The sequence below is a fragment of the Zonotrichia leucophrys genome, chromosome 2 (genome assembly GCF_028769735.1).
Source record: "Zonotrichia leucophrys gambelii isolate GWCS_2022_RI chromosome 2, RI_Zleu_2.0, whole genome shotgun sequence".
Classification (NCBI taxonomy): Eukaryota; Metazoa; Chordata; class Aves; order Passeriformes; family Passerellidae; genus Zonotrichia; species Zonotrichia leucophrys.
Window position 1 is genome coordinate 79,163,137 of NC_088171.1, and position 26,802 is coordinate 79,189,938.

Here is a 26,802-nt window from a genome sequence, read left to right on the forward strand (position 1 = left end):
AAATCAGCCAAGCCCCAGGGGGAGAAGTTTTCTGCATTTATCTCCTGCCCCCCCAGGTACACCACATTCTGCCTCCGAGGCATTTTCTGACAAATCTTTCAAAAAGCCTCTGCAAAACTCCCTGCTCCATCCCAATCCAAAGTCGAGGTTGCACTGACACCACAAGGGATGCTGTGAACACAAATGTCACTCAGTGGGGCAGCAGCACCCCTCCAGCCCAGTGACCAAGCCAGGCTCCTCTAGAAAATAATTTCAAGGGACCACCACAGAGTTATGTCCTGCCCTCTGACAAAACCAGGCCCAAAATGAGAGTTCCTCTCCTGCCAGGGAAGCCTTCAAGCACCCTGAAACCCTCACAAAAGAAGAGGGAGAGACCAGGTCTTCTGTGGCACCACAATTCCAGCTTTATGTTTTCTTGAAAATCAGGAGCTTTTCATAAAAATGAAGACCCCCAAAAACCTTTGTGCTGTAAGAGCACTGATATAAAAGGGGCAGAGGTGGGGCTATTGTAATATTGATGAAATGTAAAGAAACAGTGAAATCCAAATCCCAGGGGAGGAAGAAAAAAAGCTAGGTCTTTTCTATGTTTTGACTGGACAAATTTTTCTTCTGGTCAATTGAACTATTTTGAAAACATACATTAAAGCCTTAAATCTGTGCTTTACACAAGTTTAAAACTGCATTTGAAAACTATTTCCTAGATATTGAACTCAACACCCTGAGCCTAAGCAGGTGAAGTTAGCAGCAAAAAAACCCCACACTGAGCAATTTTTCATTAGCTTCAACTTAGCCACAAACTGGACAAGAAGTAATTTCAGTGTTAGAGCTGAAGAATGAGGACTGACAGTATATCTTTGGGAGTTAAAATGAAATATTGGATACGGTTCATACATTTTTTTGAGATGCAGTTTTTTAAAAAGATGACATTCAAACGGCAAGACTTTTTTATCCCGTTACAATAAAAGATACACTTTTCTTCAGCTGCTCTGTTAAACTCTTGACACACATTTTCAGGTTTGGGGGAAAATCCAAATCCAACACTGAGGCTTCAGTATTCTGTATTCAGTATTCAGGTTTCTTCTTTTTGCTAAACTAAAAATAGTAAGTAAGTAACGCATCCAGATTTTAGCTGCCTACAACACTGCTTTTAAAAATATTTGTAATGACTGTGTGCTTCTGGATTTGAACAGAAAATTTGTCTCTGCCACTGACTGGAAAATATCCTCCAGCATCTGTCACTTACAGAGGTACCAGTTTGTTTCAGATGCACTTTATTGAAGAAAATTTTCTTTTTTATGGATTTTTCTTACATACACACATCCCCAAGCATATATATATATATATACACACACACGGTTCAAACTCAGTGCAACCCCAAACCTCTCTCAGTGTTTCTTATAAGCCTCTCTGCATTTATCTCTAAGACTTGTGATTATCCTCACCTGAAGCTCCTCTATTTTCACCTCCCATTTCTGTTCCTGGCATGATTTGGCTGGCACCTCTGACACCTGATAAGCCAGCAGATCTGTTTCTCTATGTCCTTTCCGGATTCTTGAGACAACATTAATCTCATCTAACTTTAAATATCTAGGGCAGAGAGATTTATGCTGGTCACTGCCAGCTCCCACTGCAGTCAGTGAAGAGAACCAGTCCCTTCTGGAGACCCCCCCCTCTGGCTGTCCATGGGCCCCCGCCTTCCACTGACACGGCAGAGAGCCCTGGCTCAGGCGGCCTGGTTCAGATGCAAACATCCAAACTGGCGAGGGAAATTCCACTGTCTGTTTTAGATTTTTATTAATTCCCTGCTGTTAATATGCTCAAGATCACAGAAATGTACATTTTCACAAGTTATCACTTTTAGCTGGAACGCTGTTGTATTCCTGAACACAAATAATATGCAAATCATTAAAAAGCCCACTACAAAAACACATACTTATTTATGGTATGTCTGTTTGTTCCAAAACAAGAATAAAATATAGACAAGTTTATTGATAACTGTCAATGTTACTGTTGATGCAAAATAGATAATAATACTCTACACTCAAGTATTATAACTTTTCCCCATGCAGAGCAAAACCAAATCTAAAATAAGAAAATTATTTCATTCAGTGAAAAAACTTTCTTTTAATAAATAAAAGTACTTGCTGTGCAGGTTTTGACGAGATGAGGTTATTGCAGCTATCAAGCCTTAATTAAAATCTACAATCATTTAACAAAACTGAACTCAAACTTTCAGAAAACAAAACAGCTACAATAGAGAACTCAGGTGTTTGTACTTATAAATATATATATACACACATATACACACAAATAAAAGGAGCATAAGGGATAAAATAGCTTTTCTTTACACAAAGGAACTGAGCACACTCCACAGACTCCAAGCATTACCATGAAGATACTTCATGCAGCTGCTTTGGCTCCTGCAGGCCCTGTTCCCATTTCTGCTACGGGCTTGCATTTTATCCTGCAGGTTTAATAAAACAAAACTGCCTGTCCCTCTATATCTCTAGGATAAGGAAAGGAGAGGCTTTGTTTCTTAATAAATCCCACCCTCTTCAATATAACCATTAGCCTGTGGCATTGTAAGCTTTTCATAAATATTTTGCAAGATCTAATACTTCTTCAAGTTAAGGCCCATTATTTTGAAATAATCAAAACACACTGATTCTTCTAGAAAACAGAACTGAGCAAAATGTTCCATGTAGGAAGGTAAATCTCATTTACTTGTCCTGGACACACTTCTTCAAACACAGAGGTCAAAATTAAATATATCAATCTTAGGCAAGGAGATTAATACATAATCAGAAGATAAAACATATATGCAACACTGCTGAATTCATATAATGCATAAAAAAATTAATATTTTCTGAAAATGCAGTGTTTTGACCTGTATTCCATGCAGAGCTTTCTCAGATGAATTGCAAAGGAAATCTTGGCAGGTTATGTTGAAATCAGCCCTTAAAGGATTTACAAGTTGACCAAAGCCATACACAGCCACTGGCTGTGACTGTTGGGTGTTACCCCTTAACGCTGCCCTTCTTACCTTGGAGAAAGCAATGTACTTTACTCACTTACACAGGAGATCTTCCATTCATCTGGCACAGTATTCCTGTGTGCTGATTCTTCCCCCTGTGTAGCAGTTCTTCCCCTTCAGGGAGCACCACTGGGTGCAGACAGCTCCGTTTCCCAAGTTAAGTCCAACCTGATGCTGCTTGCTCTGTCCATCCCTGGAGAGAGGTGCTCTGGCAACAAGGGAAGCCAAGTGGACTTCAAGCAGCCATGCAGAGGCCCCAGTTTATATCCTCCCATCCCAAGTCAATGCAAGTTAAATAGCATGGAATATAAACTGTGGGACCTCGGGATTTCCCTCCTCTGTGAGTCACCCTTCCTAGCTAGAGACAGATAGGAGTAGGGAAAGGCAGTCATTGCTTTAGGCACTTGAGTATAACCCATCCATGGATGTCAGAGTAAACCCTTAGGCTAGCAGCGGAAAACCCAGCATAACATTTGCCTTCGTTATCAGGCAGTCCAATTTTTTTTGTCTGACAGCCCTCAAACATAATTTTTAGCCCCAGATAGTATAGCAATATATTTGATGGTTTTTATGGCTGACTGACGGTGAACTGAGCTGCAATGGGAAAGCAAAATGTTTACACAATAAACCCATAAACCATTTTGTGATCACTAATGAGCATTCTTAAGATTTTACTGCTGCTGATTAGAAACCTAATTCACTGGAACTGGTCATTCACTATACTATACAAAGGAAAAAAGAAAGTCACTGGTCCTTCACGTTCTGAAAAGGGGAATGTGATAGTAGTGGTCATCCTCAGTCAGGAGAGCAATCTCATTCCATTCCCTTCGGTATTCAGCTGGATACTTCACTTGAAATTCCTCAGTATTAAACCTATGCAGTCTGTAAACTCGTATCTTTACTTCAAATAAGTATCCAAGAAGAGACAGTTCAACCTAAAAATGAAAGAAATCTGTAAGACATTTCTAGGCTTCAAAAACTAAGCTGAAGGTAATCCAAGTTAAGGCAAGTCATTTAGCTTCAAAACAGCAGACAAAGAAGACCAGTCACACAGCTGACTGGGGAGCAAGAAAGGAATAGCTGTTACCAAGACTGACACAACCTGAAAAAATGGGAAGCCTGCCACCTTGTGATCACTTGCTACATATGGAAAACATTACAGCACAAGCAAAAAGTTTCTTGGTACTTCACATATATGAAACTAGAGAACTAGCATCTTCATTGATACTTCTTGCAATGGATTGCTTAATCAGGGGGAAAAAAAAAAGGTTTGGGAAAAGGTCATATCCTTGGGCATAGCCAGACAGAGCAGAACTTTGACCAGTTATAATCAAACTGCTCCTAAATCTGACTGCATCACGTAACAATTGACTTGATAACTGAAATTGATTGTAAAAAATAATTTCAGCCACCTGAAAGTGAAACCATTTGCAGAGTGGCAGTGTGGAGCACTGAACTTCTCACTAATTATAAAACAGGAAACAAAAAGCTTAACTTATAAAGGTGATTAGTAGAGTTCTTACTACCTACTCTTAATAGGCATTAGATCTCAGGTGAACCAAAGGGTGGGAAGAAAAAAGTGATGCTACAGGATTTGGCATAGTGGAACAGATAGGAAAAGCAAAACAACTGGTCAAAACAGCATCATCCAAAACTATTTTACATATCAAAGTTATTACTGTTCTAAAGTAGGTCTTATTGATAACCTGTAGCATTTATTTTCGGTCCACTCTTACTGCAGTTTTTTTTTTTTCCCCTGGAAGATAAATGGCTATCCTCAGTCCACTTCCCCACATCTCAAAGGAAAAAAAAAATGGGCCAGCTATCATGGATGATGTATAATATAATCACCTGATCACTACAAAGATGGAGTAAGTTTTGTGATTTTTCATCTATATCCTTACCTGGTCTAAGCAAATAGAGTCCCCTATGGAGTTCAGATGATTCATCATGAAACTCAGAGGGTCAGACGAAGAGTCACGATCAAAGAGAAGGTTAAAAAGGTTGTGTACAGGTTTGCCCCTGCTCTTTATCTGCTCATAGGCTTCGACAACTTCATAGAGCATGATGAATTTTATGGCCTCATAAAGTTTGTATTCCTTGCTTTCATCAGAAAATAGTGTATTACACATGCTTCCTCTTTCTTCATGATCTCTTGTAGCACTTATTTCAGCCCACTGGAAAGCACATAGAAAAAGAATATCAGCAAAATTATTAAGAATTCTATTTAACACAAAAGGTGGCAAAACAGGAACAGAAACCTGGTCTAAGTGTGAAGCAGCTATTAATCGACAGAGCCCAGGCACAACAGCATTTGCAGGCAGCAGCCCCCAGTCTGATCAAGGCCAAAGGTTTGAGGTACAACAAGGCCAAGTGTCGGGCCCTGCCTGGGTGACAACAACCCCCGGCTGTGCTGCAGGCTGGGGGCAGAGTGGCTGCAAAGTGGCTCAGAGGAAAAGAGGGGAAAAGGCAGAGTGCTGGTCCAGCAGCTGAACATGAGCCAGCAGTGCCCAGGTGGCCAAGAAGGCCAATGGCACCCTGGCCTGTACCAGCAATGGTGTGGCCAGCCGGAGCAGGGCAGGGATTGTCCCCCTGCACTCAGCACTGCTGAGGCCACACCTCAAATCCTGGGTTCACTTCTTGTCCCTCTCTATGAGAAGGACATTGAGGGGCTGGAGTGTGTCCAGAGAAGGGCAGTGGAGCTGGTGAAGGGTCTGGAGCACAAGTCTGATGAGAAGCAGCTGAGGGAGCTGGGGGTGTTTAGCCTGGAGAAAACAAGGCTGAAGGGGAAATCTTATCACACTCTACAACTACCAAAAAGGAGGGCGTAGCCAGGTGGGAGGGTGGTCTTTTCTCCCAGCTAACATGTCATAGAATAAAAGAAAAAGGCCTGAAGTTTTGCCAGGGGAGATTTTGATTGGATACCAGGAGAAAATTCTTCATCAAAAGTGTTATCAAGCATTGGAACAGGCAGTCCAGGGAAATGGTTGAGTCACTGTCCCTGGAGATATTTAAAATTATAAATGTAGCACTTGTGGACACGGTTTAGTGCTGGGTTAATGGTTCAACTTAACAATCCTAAAGGTCTTTTCCAAACTAAATGATTCTGTGATGATGGAGGTGGGAAAGGCAGCAAAGAACCCTGTTAGTAAAAACAGGCAGAAATCCATCTCACTGGCCAAACACCATCTTTACTAAAAAAAAAAAAAAGAAGCTAGGAGCTATACGCCCCAGTAATAGCATAAGGCATCACAGAGTTGCTTTGAAACAATTTGTTAATTGTAATGATTTATTCATTCTTTTAACTTGAAACTTTTTTCTTAAAAATGCAGATTAAACGCTTCATGCACTACCATCAGCTAAAAGAACTTCAACAAGCTAAAAATGAAAGCCAAATAACCCAACACTGGGAAATGCAAAGAACTACTCAAGAACAAAATGATAACTGCACCTTACAACTACCAGGCCCACCTCAAGAAGATGCAGCTGTCACTTTGGCACAGCAAGGGTGCAGGCAAGGGACCAAATAATCTGTTTTAATCCCCTCTTTTTCTTTCTCATGCTTTGTTTCTAGAGCTTAAATTCGTCTGTTTGGGGTTCTGTTTTGTTTTTTTTTTTTTAATTAACAACTACTATCACTGCAGATGCACAGAAACCCCAGAGGAGCTCAAGAAAGGTGCAAGGTCTTGACAGGTCAACTCTTTATCTCTCTTTCAGAAGGCTTTGGGGCTACTAAATCTCCTCATGTTTTAAATATTAATTATATTAAATAAGAATATTATAATATAATTATTATATTAAATATGAATTATAGTCCTGGGTTGGGTATGATGGCAATCTGGCAATGCTGAGCAGAGGGGGCAGTGAGGCTGACAGGTATTTGTAATCAAGTGCAAGCTTACAGAGAGAAATTATAGCAAAAATGGATAATTAAAACATTTAATGGGGATAGAAGCAAAGAAAATACAATTGTTTTAGGAGAAAATGCATTGTTTGTTTACTCCTTTCCAGCTGGGAGGGAATCTAGAAGCATCACATACACCATGTTTACTTTTAATCAAAATGATGAGATACTTCAGGAGGCGCTTGATGGCAAGGACTAGCTGTGGGGACGGTGGCCTCCCTAACTTGCAGGGAACCCCTGAGTACTTGGCCTAGTGGATCACCAAAACCTGGATTCCCCTGCAGGAGAGGCAATGGCCCTCCCAGCAACTCAGCAGTGTGAACCTGGGAGGGAGGCTGGCTGCCCCACAAATATGCAACCAGGAGAAGTTCCTTAACTCTGTCTGAACCCAATTCTCAAGGCTTTTATTCCTCCCAACCATTTCCCAGATACTCACGTTTGTCTTTAAGGCCTCCATACACTTGCGCAGCTTCCCAAAGGCATTGGGACCAGTGTATCTTTCTGGCCCAAAACTGTACTGCTGAATCCAGTTACAGCCTTGAGAATACAAAAGCTTTTCAGGGAGCTGGGGAAAAAAATAAAAGGCAAGCTAATCATAACCATAGCAAGAAGCAGAGTATAAGGTTATATAAACTTGTCTACATACAATTTATGATGTGGTTCTATCAGCTGTTTGTACAGTTCAAACAACAAAGTAAATGGACCTCACAATTCAAATGCTACAAAGGAGGAGCCACTTAACTGCCAAGTCCTTAAGAAACTTTTAAAACAGGGCCAGCTAAAAAGAATAAGATGAAAATATGCCTTCAGCAAAATATATAACCCCCACTCTGGAAAAGCTGGATACTTCCAAATTCAGTGAGGTATTGAGGATTACAGACACCTTCCAGTCCACACATACATCTCTACAGGCAAAAGCTATAGATCCCACCTCCCTGTCACTGTCTCCTGAAAAAGCTCCTGGAGTTCAGGGCACAATCTCTGCTGCTCCAGCAACACAGCAGCTCCTAAGTGAGCCACTGAACATTGCATGGATGTGGATGGGGAGGATGCAAATAACCTCTTGTGTTAAGGGAGTGACATCTAGCAGGGTAGCAGGAACATTCAAACATTCATCCACTTTTACCTTTTTTTTTTTTTACATTATTTAGACTCATGATCACATTGGTATATTTAGATTATGGACAGATTTTCAATTAAATGCAGTTCAAATGGGTTTGAAAAACTTATCCTTGAATTCTGACAATGATTCTCCATTTTGACAGCCAGCACACCACTTTTCACATTGAACACAGCCTTCTTCTGCTGTGCATGGATAGCTAAAATGTGTTCATTTAGGAAATGAATTTTACCTTCAATATATCTCTTTCCTTCATCCACGAAGGAAAAGGAATGCCTTGGCTGAATATCTGAAAAAGCACCGCTCTTATTACACTGTAGTTGTCCCTCCTGACTTGTCTCAGGTATTTGATATGACAGCTCCTAAACAATTCTTCATATGCCTAGAAACAGACCAAGAAAAATTAGGAATAAAAAATATTAAACCTTGGAAAAAACCCCATGTTGTTTGAAGTCCAATTCCAAACTACTCCCTCCCATAAGAGGGAGCTAGGGGAACAAGGGAGTATATTTTTAAGATTTATACATGCAGAAATGATAAACACTGTGTTTTTGTAAACACCTTAGACTGGCGTTGCCCATTAAGAGTGATTCTGCATTCCTTCCAAACCCAGCAACTCGTTCAAGTCTCTGCACTGCTGCTGCTGTAAACATTCACATGGTCAACCAAATTAGAGCAGATCAACATAGATTTAACCTCAACCATTCCAACAATTTGCACTGACATGTGAGATGCAGCAGCAAAAGGGCAGGAATGAGTATATGGAGAAAACTACTTCTGGCAAAAAACCATCTCCTTACATTGTCCTGAATCCATGGTGCAACACTGACCTGAGGCAGAGCAGATCTGGCAGCTCTGTGCTGAAGTGAACGGCCCTCGGTCTATTTGTGCACTCTGCATTACCACTGGCTGCCATCTGAGCCCTTGTTGAGACAATTCTGAGCTATAAACTGGCAGAGAATTAGGGAGAGGACTCTACAAGTCCCACAGGCTCCATCACTTCCAGTTTGCTTCCTGAAGGGGGCAGCAGGATGGTCTCAATTCCTCATCCTCGGTTTATCTTTGTTACTCCCTCACCCCATCCACCACCCCTTCTCAGCTGCACTCTGTCCCCTCACCCTTACTGTATCAGCTGAGATAGTAAGCCTATTAAACTCTTTCTGCTGAGGGAGTTTCCTGCCGCTTCAGCAAGCTTGAGGGCCTCAGAGAAGCCTCTTTCTAGATGACCTGCTTTATCAGCTCACCATCTGGGTGTACCACATCCAAAAGAGGACTGGAGCCAGCACAAAAGAGGGAGAAGGACTGTTTAGCTAAGACAAGGAGAGAAAAAGGGAGGGACAAGACAAACATGGGATTGTTCCTTTTGGGAACAAGCAAGCATGATATGCTGGATCTCACAAGACCTCATCCTAAAACGTGCTCCTTATCATGGCAACTTCTACATGATGCAATCAGACATCCACTGACTGCTCCATGTACAGGAGTCTCCTTTTCAGATCTGGCCATCCACAAGGCTCATAGATTTTTTGAAAGGCTTTTTGCCCAGTATGGGATTGCGAATTTATTAGAAGTTTTGCTATCTTTTGTTACTTGCTCCTCCAAATAGATTTTCCCTTGTGTGTTCTGTGAACTCTTGATACTGCTGCATTCCTGCATTTAATGTGGCAAATCTTTTTTCTGTGTTCATCACCTGAACCCAATCCCAGCTTTTTGAAAACTATCTTCTTTTTTCTACAATGCCTTTATGCTACTGTTTATCCTTAACAGCTTCTTTTCACCCTTTAATTCCTTCTTGATATGCATTTGCTTTGGGATTCTGCTAGCATGACCTAAAGCCAACACATGTCAAATACCAGTGCAGTTGAAGTGCCTGTCTTGCCAGCAGTGCCCTGGGCAGGGGAAGAGAAGGCACTGCCACAGAAGCACCTGGGCTGGGTGCAGAGCTGGAGCAGAGGGACTGTGCCCAAAGGCATGGGATGGCCACCATCCAGCAGCCCGGCTGGCACAGGTTAGATGTCAGCTCCTGCCCTGCCTGCCACCAGCTGCAGCTGATGATGCTGGAGAGGGCAAGGCTGCCAAGCATGGACCCTCAGAGCCTGGAAGAGAAATGGATGTGGTGCTCCTTCCTCCCTGGAGTAAGAGTTTTTACCTTAAATCAAAGGCTGGCCAGGTAACAGCACCTAAGCCAAACCAGATTATTTGGGTTTGGGCTTTAGCACTGGGGATGATTTTTCCTGTTAAGGTTGCTAGTGCTAGAAGAGGGAATTTAGAATATATACACGACTAAAACCTGATCTACATTTTGACCTGCACTGCTGCATTCTTTATTTAGACCTATGTTTGTGCTGTCCCTTTTGCTTTTCATTTGACTAGCCAGTGCAGCAGGCCTTGATAGCTGCTGCAGCTGTTTGTGCTGAGAGTGCTACTCCTTTTCCAGGTGCTGGTTCTCCCCTGTCCTCATGCAGAGATTAACATTTAACTCTTACCTCCCTCATCTGTTTGGCCTGCTTTGTTTCTCCTTTCCATTCTCTTGCACTATAACCAAGTAGATCAACTTCTGGCAGCACACTGAGATTCCCTAAATTGAGATTGATTCACAGATTAGTTATGTTCTGCTGTTGTGCATCTGAAGGGAAGCTGTGAGGGTCATTAAGGAATGTGGAGTGACAACAAAAAGCTTACTTATGAGTTGCCTCTGAAGGTAGTTGCTCCACCTGAAACACAAATGATGGAACAGGTGTCAAAGAGGAGGCGTTGAATGTCAGTATTTACTGAAACAAACAACAGTGTGGAAGAATAAAGTCTACATAATAAAAACCTACCGTTTCAGCAGCTGTGCTAAAAAGCTGTAGAGCCTTCTGCAATACCAAAAAACAGCAGTGAGGAAGGACATGCTTAACATTAGCTGCACTTTCACTTTTTGCCACATGAGACACAGGGATTCCTTGCTGGCTGCTTTCCAGGACCACACCTCATGCCTTCCTAAAATAGGGATCAAAAGACAGAGAAGAAAAATCTTATCACTATTTTGAAGTACTTGTTTCTGTTTGTTTTCTTGCAAAAATAAGGATCATCCAAACATGATATCATTTCAAATGAAATACAAAATATGACATGCAAAAGATTAATATATTTTACTTAAGTTTCTAGGGCCTTGGGGGCATATAGTTCACATTTCCACAGCATCCTGCACACAGTGAAGGCTACATATGTAGTTACAATGGAGTCCCAGGAAGACTGGTATCAAACACACTACTCAATAACAAAAAACCAAAAATAACAAAAAACTGTTATTCTTTTTTACTTCAGGATGTGCTGATTTAGATACGTGTACTGTCATTATTTTGTCTCTAAGTCATGGCTTTAAAGACGCGACTTTAAAGGTTCGTAGGACTTACTTGTAGTCAACAAATGGGCCATATAAGGCAATATTAGCTGACTAAGCATCATATCACTGCCTGGGGAATTAAAGGAATGTTCCTGCCTCAATTTGGGTAAATTTAGGGTCAATTTAAAATTCCAGAGAAAGATCCTCCCCAGGGATTTGGTAGGAAGCTCAGGAGATCATCACAGAGAGGGTACACGCTTACTTCACAGACATAAACAAGGACAAGATTCTGTCGCTCTCCTGGCATTACAGACAAGGTTAGGGAAGGTTGTCTATTGCTGATAAGAAGACCTACAAGTGAAAGAGGGCCTGGAGACTGAACAGTTGACAAAAGCAGCATCTGCTCCCTAAGTGAGAAATTTGTCCTCTGGAAGAAATTTGAATATAGGAAATTCTCAGAGCTCATGATGAACAGCTGCTCTGTTATTAACTTATTTATTGATTTAGTACAAAACCTTAAAAGAACTCAACTTTTTATAGAGGCATCCACAGAGAAGGCTGCAAAGATCCTTCCCTAGGGAGTCTGCAGAGGGGATTACTCATTCCACATAGTTTTATGTCAGCTGAACTTCTGCCCCTCCTGGCTTTAGCAGGAAATTTAAGAGGGGCTTAAGTTTTCCAAGTAAATTAAGCCCATGCACTGTGGACAACAATCCCGTCAAAGAGTTACGTATCAATTCTAACCTTAGCAACAAGATAAACAGTGATGCACTCATTTTTACGAGCACTGTTGCATATATACACAGAGCAGTGCTGATACTTGGCCTTTCCCAATATTCTGTTGTTTGAAGAAGTTTTATTACAAGATTTTGTATGCAAGTCATCTGGTGGTGAGACCCAGACCTTGACTCTCCTGTGAACTAAAGGCAGCTTAAGAGCTGTAAATGAAAAGGAGTCCATAAATTTTAAGTAATCAGAGGTGGGGTTGGTGTGCTCGTTCTGAAGCTCCAGAAAACTCCAGTTTATTACTGATGCCAAGTAAGAGACAACAAAACATCAGCTATAAGATTTGGAAATGGAAAACTTCATAGAAAAACCAGGAACTCCCACTTACAGCTCACACGCACATATAAACACACTCCCACTTCCTCCTGGGGGCCACTGGTAGGCACATTCTCAATAAGCACACAAACTTCTACCTAGAGAAATGACAATCCCAGCAGAATCAAGCAACTGCAATTTTTTTTTGCTCTCTTTAAGATAAATGCATCAGCACTGGGAAAAAAACTCCATGGACTCTGAATAACTGAATCTTCTGTCCACTAGAATGGAACCTGATGGCTCACAGATGTTCAGCCCATGGATCAGTATCAGCCCAGGGTATTCTGGATTTACACTGCTATACGCAAACCAAATGATGACTGAAATTAACACCAGTTTAAATACACAATATCAAAGGGAAGTTGCAGCAGACTTTAATTTCATTACGTAAAAGGACTGTATGGTCCACTCCCACATTTGATTTTGAACAAACTGGCTCTATAAAAAAATTCAAGAGCTGGTCCATCTGTTAAAATTACATACTTTGCATTATGGAGACCCAAGAAATACACGTGAATGCAAAATTTCTTCCCTTATCCCTTTTAACAGGCAGAAGGATGACAGCTCCGCATCAGTTTTTAAACTGAATCAAGCAATCTTTTGGAAAAGTTTTTCATGGTAATAAGCCTGAAAAAAACTCAGGCTACTGGAGTTCAACCATCTCTCTTTCAATGCCTATGGCTAACAGGGGCTTGAGCAACTGCTCTTCAAGGAGCGCTGGGAAGCACAGGGTTACTGGTTTCCATCAGAAACACAAATCAGTGTTAGAGAACACGAGATAACCAAATAATGCTCACCCATTTTTATTCAACATGGGTATTTCCCTAGAAGAAAGCCTAATGGACAATGGAAAAACCTGCAAACAAGTGATTTTGAGTGTTTTTGCTACACTTGTATTGCAGCATACCCTGGACTTCAGGAACTTTCCCTCCTGTCATGGGAAAGCTGCTGTTCGAACAGCACTCTGTGATTCAGTTAATACTTTCAGTGCTTATGTCACATTTAGAAATTAATTACATTTTTTATTCAAGTAAATGACATTTAGAAGTAGCAGTTGAATCACAAAGTGCTGCTGGTAAAAATACATTATGAGCATAAATTAAAGAAGGCAGCAGCTGAAAATAGATCTTGCCACCCCCCTCCCTGCACCTTTCAGAAGTCTTCAGAAACCAACGAGCAATTAAATTAATAACACATTAGTGGGGGGAGTACAATAAACCCACAGATTTTTACATGAAATCCATTCCCTGGGATAAGGGCACAATTCATCCTGCTCCTCAGGAGGCAGTGACTGCTCAAGAGCAGTTGGTGCTGTGACCAGCTGCTGGGCTTCCATCTTCTTGAAGACTGACTGTGAGCACCAGCATGACAGGGAGGCCTGACTCCTCTGCCATGCAGAAATTTGGAAGAACAGAGGCTGAACAGTGCTGGAGTTGATCAGGAGCTGACAGCAATGTTTATCTTACAGAGCAAGTAGTTCACCATGTTTTCTTTTCATGCCACATCAGCTTCCTGCTAGTGCCAAGCCTTAAGCTTTTACCCCCTGCAAAGTCAGCAGGACAGACATGCAGAAGGAAAAAACCAACAAAAAAGGCCAGAAAAAAAGATAAGTAAGAAACATCTGTTTCATTCTCAAGTAACTCAGGAAGAATCTCTAAAGGATTTGCTTCACATTTGACTCCCTCACAATTTTTTTGGAGGCTGCCACCTTAATTATGTATAATTGATGAAATGCAAAATGTCAGAGATCAGTTGGGAACTAGCAGGCAGCACTGTATGCATTACTGAATACCCCAGCATGTCTGATGGTGCAATCACCCTTTACTGGTTTCCTCCATACCATTTACGATGCCATCAGAAAGACAGCAGAGCATCTTCCCAAATTACAACATGACAGAATGATTTCTTTTTGGGACATTCCTCTTCATGGTCTTTTTGGTACTGAAAGCAGGACATAGCACTTGTCACCATGAAGTGGCCAGGTTTCATACTCCCATCACACAAAATGATGTTCCCAGTTCCCAAAAAGCAGGTATACCGAAAGAGGGAGGCAGAATGTGGGATGCCTCTGTGCCAGGCCTTCTGCTGCCCCACCTGAACCACTCCTTCCTCCTCCTCTGTTGGATGCAGAGCCAGGAAGGGAGACCCCTCCACTGAGACATGCAAAGCTTGGCAGGGAGGCCCAAGCCTGCCTGTGTTCAAGGCGTGCATGCAGTTCTCTTCATGTTGCTGCACATTGCTGTTTTTCAGATTTTACACCACCAGCACCCAGGTATGTTACAGAAAAGGCTAAGTCCCTCTTTTAAGGAAAAACAAAGAAACTTACCCTCATAGAGCAGGCTCAAGCATGAGGCACATGTACATAGACCTCAACTGAATGAACCAAGAGGGAGACACAGAAAAATTATTAATTATACAAATTCAATGGCTACAAAAGATTACATTACATTAGAGTTTAGAAGAGAGAAATATGCCTTTTTAAGTGGTGCCAAGAGATTACAAATTCTTTGATTTCCCAGTTTATTATCAGCACCACACACAAAAAAATACTGAAAACAGATCAAACACCAAAATATGTGAGAAGCATTGCTTAATTCAATAACTATTTCATTACAAACCCCTTCCTTTACAGAATAAAGCAACGTCAACTTGTTAAGCAACATTCACCTGCTCTAACAAACAGAAAGATGAGGATCTCTCCTTGGTATAATACGGAAAAGAAAATAATTTGCAAAGATTCTAATCGTCAATGACTTATCACAAGTTCAACCATGTCTGCTGATCAGATACCTTCTAATCAAAAAAACCAAAACACAAATGAGAATGCCAGCCCCAAACCACAAGTAGAATCACACTATTATCTAGAAAAGAGAATAGTTTTGGTAACACTGAGGCCCATGAGTTGCAAGAAAGGTTTTATTTACACAAATCTTCTGCACAGGGCTTTCCCAAGAGCCCTCTTAGCTCCCTCAGTCTTTTTTTTCATGAAAAATATAGAGAATATAGAACTAGTAGCCTTCTTCAGACTCCCTGATCATCAACAGGAACTGCTGGTGGTAATGTTGTGACACAGCTTATTGCTACTGTGCAGCAACAACCATAATGTGTTCTTACCTACTGGGTGATCACCTAAAATATACCCAACTAGAATTACAAAACCAATTTCAGCTATATAATCAAGATATTAATGCATGCCTTAGCCTGCCCATACCATTTTCTCTCTACAAATGCCTACGAGAACAAAAGGAAAGTTCAGTTCTTCATTTCCTGTACAATTCAGTTTCCTTTTTAAGGCACAGGGTGCTTCATCCAAGATGAATATTGCTTAGCCCCACTTCCATTTAAGTAAGAAAAATCATGACAGAAGCCTTCTGAGAATTTACAGTCCAGAATACTGGATGAGAAACACATGAAAAGCATTTCATGCCATTAAAAAAACATGAATCTTTCTAAAACTCCTATTCCTATTTAAAAAAAATTAAAAAATAAAATAACCTCCTTTTAAAGAAGGAGCCTATGAAATATCTGCTACTGTTTTTTTCTTAATGTGGAAAAAAATCTGTTCCCATTCAGAACTGCTATTTAATGCCTGTACACTTCAAACAGAACTTACGTAAATGCACTAAATCTATTATTTGAAAGAAGCCCACTCTAAGAATTCCTATTCTGCCTGCTGCAGAGTTGCATGTTGAGTCACCCCTAATGCCACTCATGGTTGCTTCACAATTCTCAAAATGCTTTTCTTTCTTTTTTTTTTCCCATGCTGAATCCAAACAATAAATTAAATAGAATGAAGGAATAACAGAATAAAGGAAATACTTTCCTCCTGAGCATCCTAAGTATAAATGCAATTTTTTTTTTTTTTTATGTTGATATGCCTAGATAACTGAAACCTGGTTAGGGGGGAAAAAGAAGTCTTTCTTAGCAATAACAGTAATTTTTCTCCTACTGATTTTTAAATCTTGTTTGCTAGACAGCACAAGACCTGCACCAACCACCCCACCCTCCAAGGATGCAGAGTCACTACGTGGCTGGGGATATCACAGGCAGCATTCCTCCTGCTCTCTCCAGGCAGAGGCCCAGTGGCAGCTGCCCCACTCCTGGGGTTTCCCAGTGCATATTGAGCTCTTTTTGAGGGCCTGGCACTTGGCAGACAAAGTAAGCATGACTTACTCTGTGAAAAAAATGAAATACAGGGTCCTGGAGAGTTTCTGTCATGGAGCCCAGCAGTATAATTTCTAAAGTTCTTCATTTATATGAAACCCCCTATTTTTAAGGCCTTGGCCTCTGGCAAGAAGGTCACAGCTGAAATTCATGTGCAGGAAATAACCCAAAATGAAACCACAATTGAAGAACAATAAACATATCTCCAAGCTGCTCACAGACAAACCCCTAGCATGGTGCTGTGCTCAGAGCAAAACTGCGAAAACCAGGTAGGGCTTCTCTTTCTCATACAGATAGACCTGATCTTGATCTATCTTGATCGATCTTGAAACCAGTGTTTAAGTTTGCAAAAGACTGATTTTGCACAAACTTGGCAATTAAAACCTTGCTGGCCATTCGAGGGAGGTGATTCTGCCCTCTGCTGTGGTGAGACCCCCCCTGCAGTACTGCATCCAGCTCTGGGACCCCTGGAATTAGAAGGATGGGGACCTAATGGTGCAAGGTCCACGGAGGAGGCCATGAGGATGACCAGGGGGATGAAGCACGTCTCTAATGAGAACAGACTAAAAGAGCTGAGGTTGTTCAGCCTGGAAGGCTCCTAGAAGACCTTATAGCACCTTCCAGTACCTAAAGGGGCCTACAGGAAAGATGGAGACGGACTTTTTACGAAGGAATTTAGTGACATAACAAGGGGTGATGGCTTTAGATTGAGAGAGGGCAGGCTTAGCTTAGATATTAGGTAGATTCTTCCCTGTGAGGCTGGAGAGGCACTGGGACAAGCTGCCCAAAGAAGCTGTGGATGTCCCATCCCTGAAAGTGTTTAAGGCCAGGTTGGATGGAGTTCTGAGCAGCCTGGTCTAGTGAAAAGTGTCCCTGTGCATGGCAGGAGGTTGGAACCAGATGGACTGCGAGGTCCCTTCCAACCCAAACCATTCTGTGGTTTCCTGGTGGCAGCTGACCTTCAGGCAGTGCCAAGCACCTTGCCTTGGTGCTGCTTTGCTGCACAGGCACAAGGGCAGACTTGATGATGCTCAAAGCCTCACACACACAACATCATATCAAGGCACCAGTTTGATGCTAAGGTACCCATTTCTCACTTTCATAGCATCATTTACCCAACGTGACTAACCTGCCCTGGAAACATAAATGCTGAACACTTCAAATATCTGGAAAACCTCAGCAACATGCTATGTATGGACAAGGCACCTGAGATGGGGTCCTGCTGAAGTAGAACTAGCAAAAGCATCAGAGACTGAGCATAGACAGCCACATCTTACCACACCTTTAACCCTCCACCATCACAGAATATGGCTCAAGTAAGAGAACACATGTTCTTCTGCTCAGCCTGCAGCATTCTCTCAGAAAAACGTCTGTTGAAAGAAAAGAGTGGGCAGTACAAGCTGCCTTGCTTGACACATCCCTCTGCACAGGTACACAGTGACATCTGTCCTCACTGGTGACAGGGGGACTGGAGCCAGGGACACACACTTGCTCTCTCTGTCAGGAGCTTCCAGCATGTCCCCATAGGCTACAGAGAAATCCCAAGCACTCAGATCTGGAAGATGCCAAAAATGCATAGTGTGCAGAGCAGTGAAAAAATAGGAAGAAGCTACAAGCGCAGTGTAAGGCTGAAAAGAAACCAAAAGATGCTAACTTCAAAGTTTCTCAGAAAATTAATGAAGAAAGCTGTACAAGTTTTGAAATATTTGACAATGTTTGCCTTCACTTGAGCCCTCTCAAGAAGTGGACGGTAGTCCCCTTATTCCCTTTATGTCCTCATTTATGCTGAGACACAACTCTTATGGGTTTTTTTTGTTATGCTTTCATGTTATCAGGCAACAGATAGTCCAGTTATTAGTTACATTGTTCATGTAACTTTTCATCAAACCAAATTTTGTAATATACAAAACAAACTCTAATACCTCAGAACTGATACAGGATCCCTAGCAACAAAACTTAAAACTGCCAGTGACTGCTTTTCCATTGCTGCAGTTGAAGAAGTGGAACTCCTGTTTTCTATCTTGAAACTCTGGCCTTTTCACTAATAGGCAGCTGTTTCTCTGTCTTCCTGAAAGGTACAGCATTGTTGTCTGATCCAGAGCACTGCAACCATGCACTGAGGAATGGGGATCTGCCATGCTGGGAATGCCAGCAGTGGAGCACATGGGCAGAGTTCCCTGCTGCTGCTGCTACACGCTGGCACCAGGCCAGCTGCACCAGCCCAGGAGTGAGGAAAGGATGCCCCGTGCTCACTGGGCCTCCCCAAATTCCATCAAAGCAGAAAACACATCCTGAAGTGACTCAGGGCCAGTGTCAGACAGCAACTCAGATTAGTGTTTCACTTTAAAGAGTCTCAGATTAGTGTTTCACTTTAAAGAGTACTATAACTCTTTCAGAAGTCAGACTGCCATCAAATGCCATTAGAATATGCCTTAGGCAGCCCAAAGGTAATTAAAAAAATAATTTCACAGCCTAAAACAAGAGGAGATTAAGAAGCTCCTTAAGGTAAACCTTATGCCATTCTAATCACACCCAAATTTAGTTATGCAAGTGTAATGAAAGCAGTGTAATTATATTCCCTTTTGACTCCTGAGCACTGGTTATTCCCTGTGTTTTTAAAACAAGTAAATTATAACCATAATCATCTCTCCTAGGACAGTCTGGCACCGTGACTCCCACAGTTCAGCTGTGTGGGGTCAGGAGGTTCAGCAGAAGTATTTCTGAAATCTCAAACTCATTTGCCTGGGTAGTCATGCAAGATCAAACATTTTCAAACATTAAGCTCAAGAAAAACTGCATACATTTTGGAAAAACCCTTTCATGTTTGTTGTCTGATCCTTGGTAGATAAGATGTGAAGATTCAACTGGAAACTGTATCTAAGGAACAGGTGGACAGAAAGTCGTGATGCTGAATGGGAAATGAACACCACCTAGGCAGGTGGTGGTGTTTTTTCACTTTAACATATTCCAAACAGTTAAAATCAAAAAACCCTTATATCCAAAAATGGCAAAAAATCTCAGAATTATAAAAATTTAATATTTAAAAACTTCCAAATACAGATACTTATCTATAAAAACACTTATATTTAAATGCTGACCAGCATTTTCATGCTTTTTCTTCTCTTCAAAATAAATTTCAGCACCCTTCACCTGGTAGTGTTTTATAGCAATAGGAAAATGGCATCTTTTTCTCTTACCACAAGGAGAGGCCCCTCAGTTTCTAATCAAATTATCTGTCCACTAGCAAAGAAATGAAATTCTTAAAGAAGCACACTTAGTGACTACAAAGAAGCTTTCTTAGCCTGTCATTACTTCCTGTTTCACATATTTTGTCTCTTTGTTTCACCACTTGCAGAAACTGGAGCGGGCCAGAGGACGGAAGTGGGAATAACGGTACTTGCACGAATTAGCAATGGAGCAGGTAGCACCGTGCTGGCTTCAACTCACCCACTAAATACCACGGAAATCTGGTTCTTTCTCCACTGCAAAAATGAAAGTATGAGCTGCATGCAATTTGTACAGCTGCTTCAAAGAGAAAACAAGCTGGTTTAGTAAGAAAGGCAGTGCAAAATGAGAATGGGATGAGTAACCATCAAAGCAGAAATGTACCACAGAATGTACAGCAGAAAAGCAAGTTGATAGGGCACAGTATGCTCAGTCTGAACAACCACTTCTCAGTGACATAAGAGATCACAGGATCATTTAGGCTGAAAAAGGCCTTTAAAATTAAGCCTAACTGTTAACCCAGCACTGCCAAGCCCACCACTAAACCGTGTCCCTAAGTGCCACATCTATATGTCTAATAAATATCTCCAGGGACAGTAACTCAACCACTTCCCTGGGCAGCCTGTTCTGATGCCTGAACGCCATTTCAGCAAAGAAATTTTCCCTGATATCTAATCTAAATCTCTCCTGGTATGACTTGTTACTTGAGAGAACAGACTGACCCCTAACCTGGCTACCTCCTTTAGGTAGTTGTAGAGAGCAAAAATGTCAACCCTGACCTTCCTTTTCTCCAGGCTAAAAAACCCCAGTTCCCTCTGCTGCTCCCTATGGAACCTGTGCTGCAGAGCCTTCACAACCACAGCTGCTCTTCCTTCTCTGGACATGCTCCAGCCCTTCAGTGCCTTTGCTGTAGAGAAGGACCCAGAACTGGATTTGAGCTGTGCCCTCAGCAGTGCTGAGCACAGCTGGACAATCACTGCCCTGCTCCTGCTGGCCGCACTGGGGCTGACACAGACCGGGATGCCCTTGGCTTTCCTGGCCACCTGGATCTTGTTCAGGATTCCTGACACCGAGAACCACCTGCAGCCGGCCCCGTCCTGGATCCTCTTGAATCACACACACCTGCATTTATGAGCCCCTTTTTCCTAAACCTTCACCTTTCTGACGGGAATACAAGCCAGTCTGCAACACGTAGATTCACACTGCACATAGTAAGGAAAAGAAAAAACAAAACAAAAGCAAACAAAAAACCAACCAACCAAAAAAAAAAAAAAATTACCGCCCCCGAAGCAAAGATCCAAAGCCCGGCTGAAAGCGGCTCACGCTGCTGTTTTACACTCCCGATCCCCACGCATGCTGGCGCTAATTCCGCCCTCAGGACACAGCAGTTCCCAGGGCAGCTCAGCCCCTCACGCTCCCGGCATTTCCCCTCACGCCCGCAGCCCCCGGCCTCACACGGGCGGGGGCACAGCCGGGCTGTCCTGCCGGGATAGCCCTAGGAGCAGCTTTCCGGCTACCGCCACTCCTGGAAAACGGCCCCCAAAGAGTCAAGTGGAAAATAAAGCGGGGGGAAAAATAAAGAAACGGCAAATAAAGCCAAACCCTCGCCGCGACTCCGGGGGCCCTCCGAGCCCGCCCACCAGCCCCGCCGCGCCTCACCCGCTCGGCCGCTCTCGTCCTGCCTCCCCGGGATCCCGCCCGGCTCCTAAGGCAGCGCCGGCCCCTCCTGCCTCCCCGGGATCCCGCCCGGCTCCAGAGGCAGCGCCGGCACCGCCCGGGGCGGGGATCCCGCGGGGCCGCCCCGCTCCCGATCCCGATCCCACCCGGCCGTGCCCGGGAGCCGGGAAGGAGGGATAAGCCCTGTCACCGTCTCTCGGCCTGTCTCCCAGCGGAGTTCTGCATTTCCACAGCAACCCGTGCCGCTCCTCCGGCAGTGAGATACTGTCTGTGCTCGGGTGTCACACCACGCTCTTTTACATTTTGTAGCAGCATGGAATCATGCCATGGTTTGGCCTGGAAGGGGCCCTAAAGATCATCTAGATCCAACCCTCTGCCATGGGCAGGGACGCTTCCCACTAGACCAGGTTGCTGAAAGCCCCATCCAGCCTGACTCTGAAACTCTTCCAGGGATGGGGTTGCCTGAAACACTTCTAGGGATTCCAGCTCCCTGAATGGAGACCAACACCGTCATCATCTGTTTGAAATATAGCCATTAAATGTAACCACAACTTAATAACTTTGAAGTTATTGGTTGTTTTTTGTTTTTTCCCTGCCATTAAATGTTGATTCCCTCACCCTTTGACAAAATGGTGTGCATTCATCCAAAAAGAAATTCCCCTTTGCCAAGTACCTTCCCTTATAATAGACTTTTATGTGTCATTTCTCACTGAAGTATGTAGAGAATTTGCATAGACTGGTATTCTTTCTTTTCTGGCTACACATTAAAGAATAGTATTCTTCCATCTCATTAAGAACTTTGCAGGATAAACAGAAAGGAACTGTGATGGTCCTAACAAAAACTTAAGTCTTTTACAGAGTTACAAGCAGTTTGCTCCCATACAGAGCCAAGACAAACTTACACAGTCTTCGGTTATTGGATTTTGTTTGGGTTTGTTTGGTTTTTTCCCCTAAAATACCACAAGATATTAAAGTGGTTGAAGATCAAGACTTTTCATGAAACACTGAAGAGATTTATATCACCTGGCATGAATATCAGATTGTTTCTCCCTCCATCTCAGTTAATCTGGGCAAGGAACAAAATAGGCAAAACCTGCTAAATATTGGTGTGCCAAGCATTCACTTAGTTGCACTTGTATAAATTCATAGACACATTTATCCAAGTAAAAGAAAATCTAGGCTTAAAACCCAGCTAAAAATAGCAAAAGTAAACAGTTGACTTAAGAGGCCTAAAGCTGTCAGTTGTGTAAGTAGCACTGTGTGCCGCTCCATCAAAAAATCCATTTGAAAAAAAATTCCTAAGTGCCACCTCTGTGCCTCTCCACAGCACCAGTTACCTGGTGCTTTCTCTCTGTGCTTGCAGATTGTGTTTAGTGTAGCTGTGTCTCAGGAGCTGCAGCTGAGAGACATGCTGCCAGGGTACAGCTCACATGGCATCCACCTGCAAAGGCTTGAAGGTGGCTGGAATTTATTTATTTTATTTCCAGATCTTGTCTGCAGTTATCACATCCTTCAGCTTCTCTTTCCACCTTTTTTCTTGCCTTGGCCAGGCCACTGTTGGTGGCAGAAGATGGTTTAGCATTGCAGCTAAATCCAGGTTTGCATCTTTCTACATTCTCTTAACCTGTGTTAAGATCTTAGGATTTAATTGGTGATTTATCTGTGCAGGCAGGCTTGAAAGTGAATGTTTATCTGGCTGCTGATTCATCAGAGGAGAGAGAGATTTTATGTATGGTACAATGTCTACAAAGCAAGCCCTGTATCAGTGAGTCCTTCCCACTTCACAGCTCTCTGCTCTCTCCCCCATGCATTTGCAATCTGGAGCATGGCCTTGGGCCTCTGTGCATGGGAGTAAGCCCTGGGACAATCAATCAATCAGTCAATCAATCAATCAATCAATCAGTCAGTCAGTCATTCAGAGATAACTTACCTGAAACCTCTTGAGAGACTTTTTTAAACTAACACTGTCCATAGTGCCCTTTCTTTCTCCTTAAGCTCTTTCTGGACCTCTTCCCTGAGTCAAGAAGAGTTTTCTACGACCTTTGCAGGCTTTGGCAGGAAAATGTCTCTCCTCCTTACGAGTGAGATGGGACAGCCTCTACCTGCCTCCTTCCTTGGTGCTGGATACAAACACCACTGTAAGACTGAGCCAGGTCACACACAACCCTCCTGCACTGTTGGGCTGGTCTGTGTGTGCTGCTCCTGTGAGATGAATGTGGGTTAGGATAATCCTGGAGAGAGCAAGCAAGATCCAGATCTGAGCTGGGATCAGCAGCAGAAATGGAAATAGCAGCTAACTGGAAGGCAGTTTTTTTCACAGACTCTGCAGAATTGGAAACATGCTGCTACAAAGGTTCAGGAAGCTTCAGAAAATGTCAACTTCTCTAAAATATTTCAGAGAATCATAGACTGTTTAGGGCTGGAAGGGGCCTTGAAAAATCATCTAGTCCCACTCCCCCTGCCAGGGATGGGGCATCCACAGCCTTGCTGGGCAACCTGTTCCAACGTCTCACCACCCTCACAGTAAAGAATTTTTTCCTAATGTCTAACCTAAATTTCCCCACTTTCAGTTTGAACCCATTACCCCTTGTCACTGTAGCTCCTGAAAAAGAGTCCCTCTCCAGCTTCCCTGCAAGCTCCCTTCAGCGCAGGAAGGTTGCTAAGAGGTCTGCACACAATCTCCTTTCTCCAGGCTGAACAACCACAACTTTCTCAGTCTGTCTTCCTGGAGGTGCTCCAGTGCTCTTATCAACTTCATGGTCCTTCTCTGGACCTGCTCCCACAGAACAATGTAAGGAGACAGAGAAGGCCTTACACAGCCCATGCATTCAGTAGGTTTCAGAAATAATGCATTCTCTGCTTTGCCTCTGAGTAGGCAGCAGCTCTGCAGGGACAAGGGGACAGCTCCAGGGAGCTCAGACTGGAGGCAGCCTAAACTGGATTATCTTCCTCCAGACTTCCTGGTCATGGCATTTTGCATATGTTTCTGATACTCAAACAGGGCTGTGTGCTGATGGAAAAGTTGTACTACTTAGGGATATTTATGGCATTTTCTTCCTTTAGGGGAGTATTATGACCTTTCCCACAACATGAACCTCCAGGTTCTTCTGCAGGTCATGGCATTTCCCAGCTGCAGCCATGACTGTGACTACCTCCCTCTGCTTGTACCCATGTGAGAAGTGCACAGCAATTAAAACAAAAGCTTATAATGAAGGCCATCGCTAAGCAAGTGTGAAGACATTTTGCCTGGGTCTGTTTAAACCCACAGATCAGTAGCCAAAGCAACTGCTGTGCTCATCTGCAGGTGAGCAGCAAGATTATAATCATGGCACAAAGAATGTAAGCAATTCCAAACAAGTGCTGAGACAAAGGCAGCAGCATCCAACCCAGTAGAAGTAGGAAGCCAAGGTGCAAAACTGGTGACAGCTTCCTTTTTCAGTTTTTCAAGCCCTTTTTTAACAGTCAAGAACCATTTCCTTGTTTATCATAACTTCTTACTACTATCAAGGTCAGGTGGTTCAACACACAGGTAAAAGTAGTAACCATGCAGCTGCAATCAGCAGCACAGGATTTTCTCTAGCTGATCACCAGTTTGTTGACATGCCAAAATTTATAGCACAGCAAGATGAACTTACCAACACTTCTCTCTGAGCTAATTCTGCTTCTGTTTTTGTGTTCAATGAAGTGGTTTCTGTTCTTGCTGGCCCCTCTGTCATGTTGCCTCTGCATCTCCTCTCCAGAGTATCACCCCAGCTGGATTTCTCTCCCCTGGTTGCTTTTTTCTGGGGTTAGAAAAGGAGTCTCTACAGACTCAGCTTGTCTTCACAGACCAACAAGCTGTGAAAGGATCTGGCTTCCTGTTTCATTTCCGCTAAAGTCTTCAGAGTCACACAGGCTGTCTAAGCTTCTCCATATCCAAGCCACAAGAAAAAAATTGAGCATAACTCAGCTAATTATAAAGGTCACATTGCTATCTCGCCCTGCATCTCCCAAGCTGTTGGAGGGATGGAGATTGCAGGGTGCTTTTCAGACTGTGGTGTAGCACCCATACATGGCACTATCTCAGTGGCAGTCCACAGAGAGTCACAGCTTCTTCTTTTCAGCTCCAATGTCACGTGTCATTGCTAAGCTCAACATTACTTATCATGCAATCAATGTGCCTCCTGTAGAAACAGTGGGATCATGAAGAGGAAACAGGTGGTCCACACAAACATCCCTTCCTATGGTTATGGACCATGCTATGTAAAAGCACAGTTTACACAGATGTGGTTAAATCACTTCATAGGTATGGGCTTTTTAACTGGAGTAAGCAAAGGGTCCTTCGAAACAGTCTTTCCTTTTCCCTCCTAACTTATTGTTTTAAGTTAAATGAGAAAAATGTTTTCTTACAGTCTAAGACTATTAATTCATTCTTAATTATGCTTTTGGAAGATATATCACAATACCGCAGCTTACAAGCTCATTAAATCTAGTCTTCCAGTCTGAAAATACCCACAAGTTCTTGTTTCAGAGGGAGAAGCCTCTTGCCATTGTCTCCCAGAGATTTCTACTCTGTTAACAATTGCTTCACATTTCACATGCATTAAAAAATAAAAAAGTACAATTACTGACTCACATTTTCCCTTTCACTAGAATGTCAGCTTCCCTTTCTACCCCTTTTATTGCAGTATTTTTGTCAATTTAGTTCTAAAATGCTATTTTCCATAATCACCTCAGATCAGGAGTGTTTATTAAAAAAAAAAAAAAGAAGGTGGTGTTGGGGATATAACTGTTATCTATATTACATTATTGGTTTTGTTTGCTGGCACCTCAGGAGCTGAAGGTGCAATCTGCTCCCCCAGCTCCAATCCAAGCCTTGGGCCCCATGACTTCAGGTCTCCTAACACTTCTTATTTCACCATTTACTGTGGAGGAACGTGGAGAAGAACAAAGAATTTTCTTTCCTAAAATATTCACTTGCTATATTTGAATGCTCTCATGCTATTCATGCTCCATGCCATAAGCATCCAAAGGCAGCAAGTGAACTCTTAAAAACAGTGTTTAAATGTGTGTATACACAGACACACACAGAGACACATGTTTGTATGTTTATTTGATTATATGTATATAGGCATAATTTTTTTTTTTTTTGGTCTGTGTTCCATTCCCATTAGCAGAACAAGATAGTTCTGACAGTAGAAAAACTGTGGACTGGCTGCAGGACCAGTGCATCTCCAAGGCAAGATCTGGAAAGAAAATTAGTAGGACAG

At 42.6% G+C, this 26,802-nt stretch overlaps 1 protein-coding gene across 5 annotated transcripts; it reads right to left on the minus strand.

Annotated features, from left to right (window-relative positions):
* Window positions 1-1,250: 1,250 nt before the first annotated feature.
* On the minus strand, window positions 1,251-25,303 carry OTULINL (OTU deubiquitinase with linear linkage specificity like). Of its 5 annotated transcripts, XM_064705492.1 has the most exons (9): window positions 21,536-21,704; window positions 14,814-14,860; window positions 10,881-11,040; window positions 10,741-10,772; window positions 10,545-10,636; window positions 8,291-8,440; window positions 7,375-7,503; window positions 4,939-5,211; window positions 1,251-3,969 (listed from the first exon to the last, which is right to left on the minus strand). In XM_064705492.1, exons 3-9 carry the CDS (start codon window positions 10,985-10,987, stop codon window positions 3,790-3,792), a joined length of 963 nt encoding a protein of 320 aa, XP_064561562.1. In that variant the 5' UTR covers window positions 10,988-11,040; window positions 14,814-14,860; window positions 21,536-21,704; the 3' UTR covers window positions 1,251-3,789. The 5 variants fall into 5 exon arrangements, with proteins under 5 accessions (XP_064561562.1, XP_064561561.1, XP_064561566.1 ...); XM_064705491.1 differs by lacking the exons at window positions 14,814-14,860; window positions 21,536-21,704 and adding an exon at window positions 25,189-25,303; XM_064705496.1 differs by lacking the exons at window positions 14,814-14,860; window positions 21,536-21,704 and adding an exon at window positions 21,744-21,765.
* Window positions 25,304-26,802: the final 1,499 nt, after the last annotated feature.

What these genes read in the sequence shown, in the direction of transcription:
- OTULINL (XM_064705491.1), bottom strand. Translation starts at nt 25,282, where the DNA reads ATGCAGAGGCAACATGACAGAGGGGCCAGCAAGAACAGAAACCACTTC. An exon ending in TAGCTCAGAGAGAAGTGTTG is followed by an intron (nt 11,041 to 25,188) that starts GTAAGTTCATCT and finishes TCCCTATTTTAG; the next exon opens with GAAGGCATGAGGTGTGGTCC. An exon ending in AGGAAAGAGATATATTGAAG is followed by an intron (nt 7,504 to 8,290) that starts GTAAAATTCATT and finishes TTTTTTCCCCAG; the next exon opens with CTCCCTGAAAAGCTTTTGTA.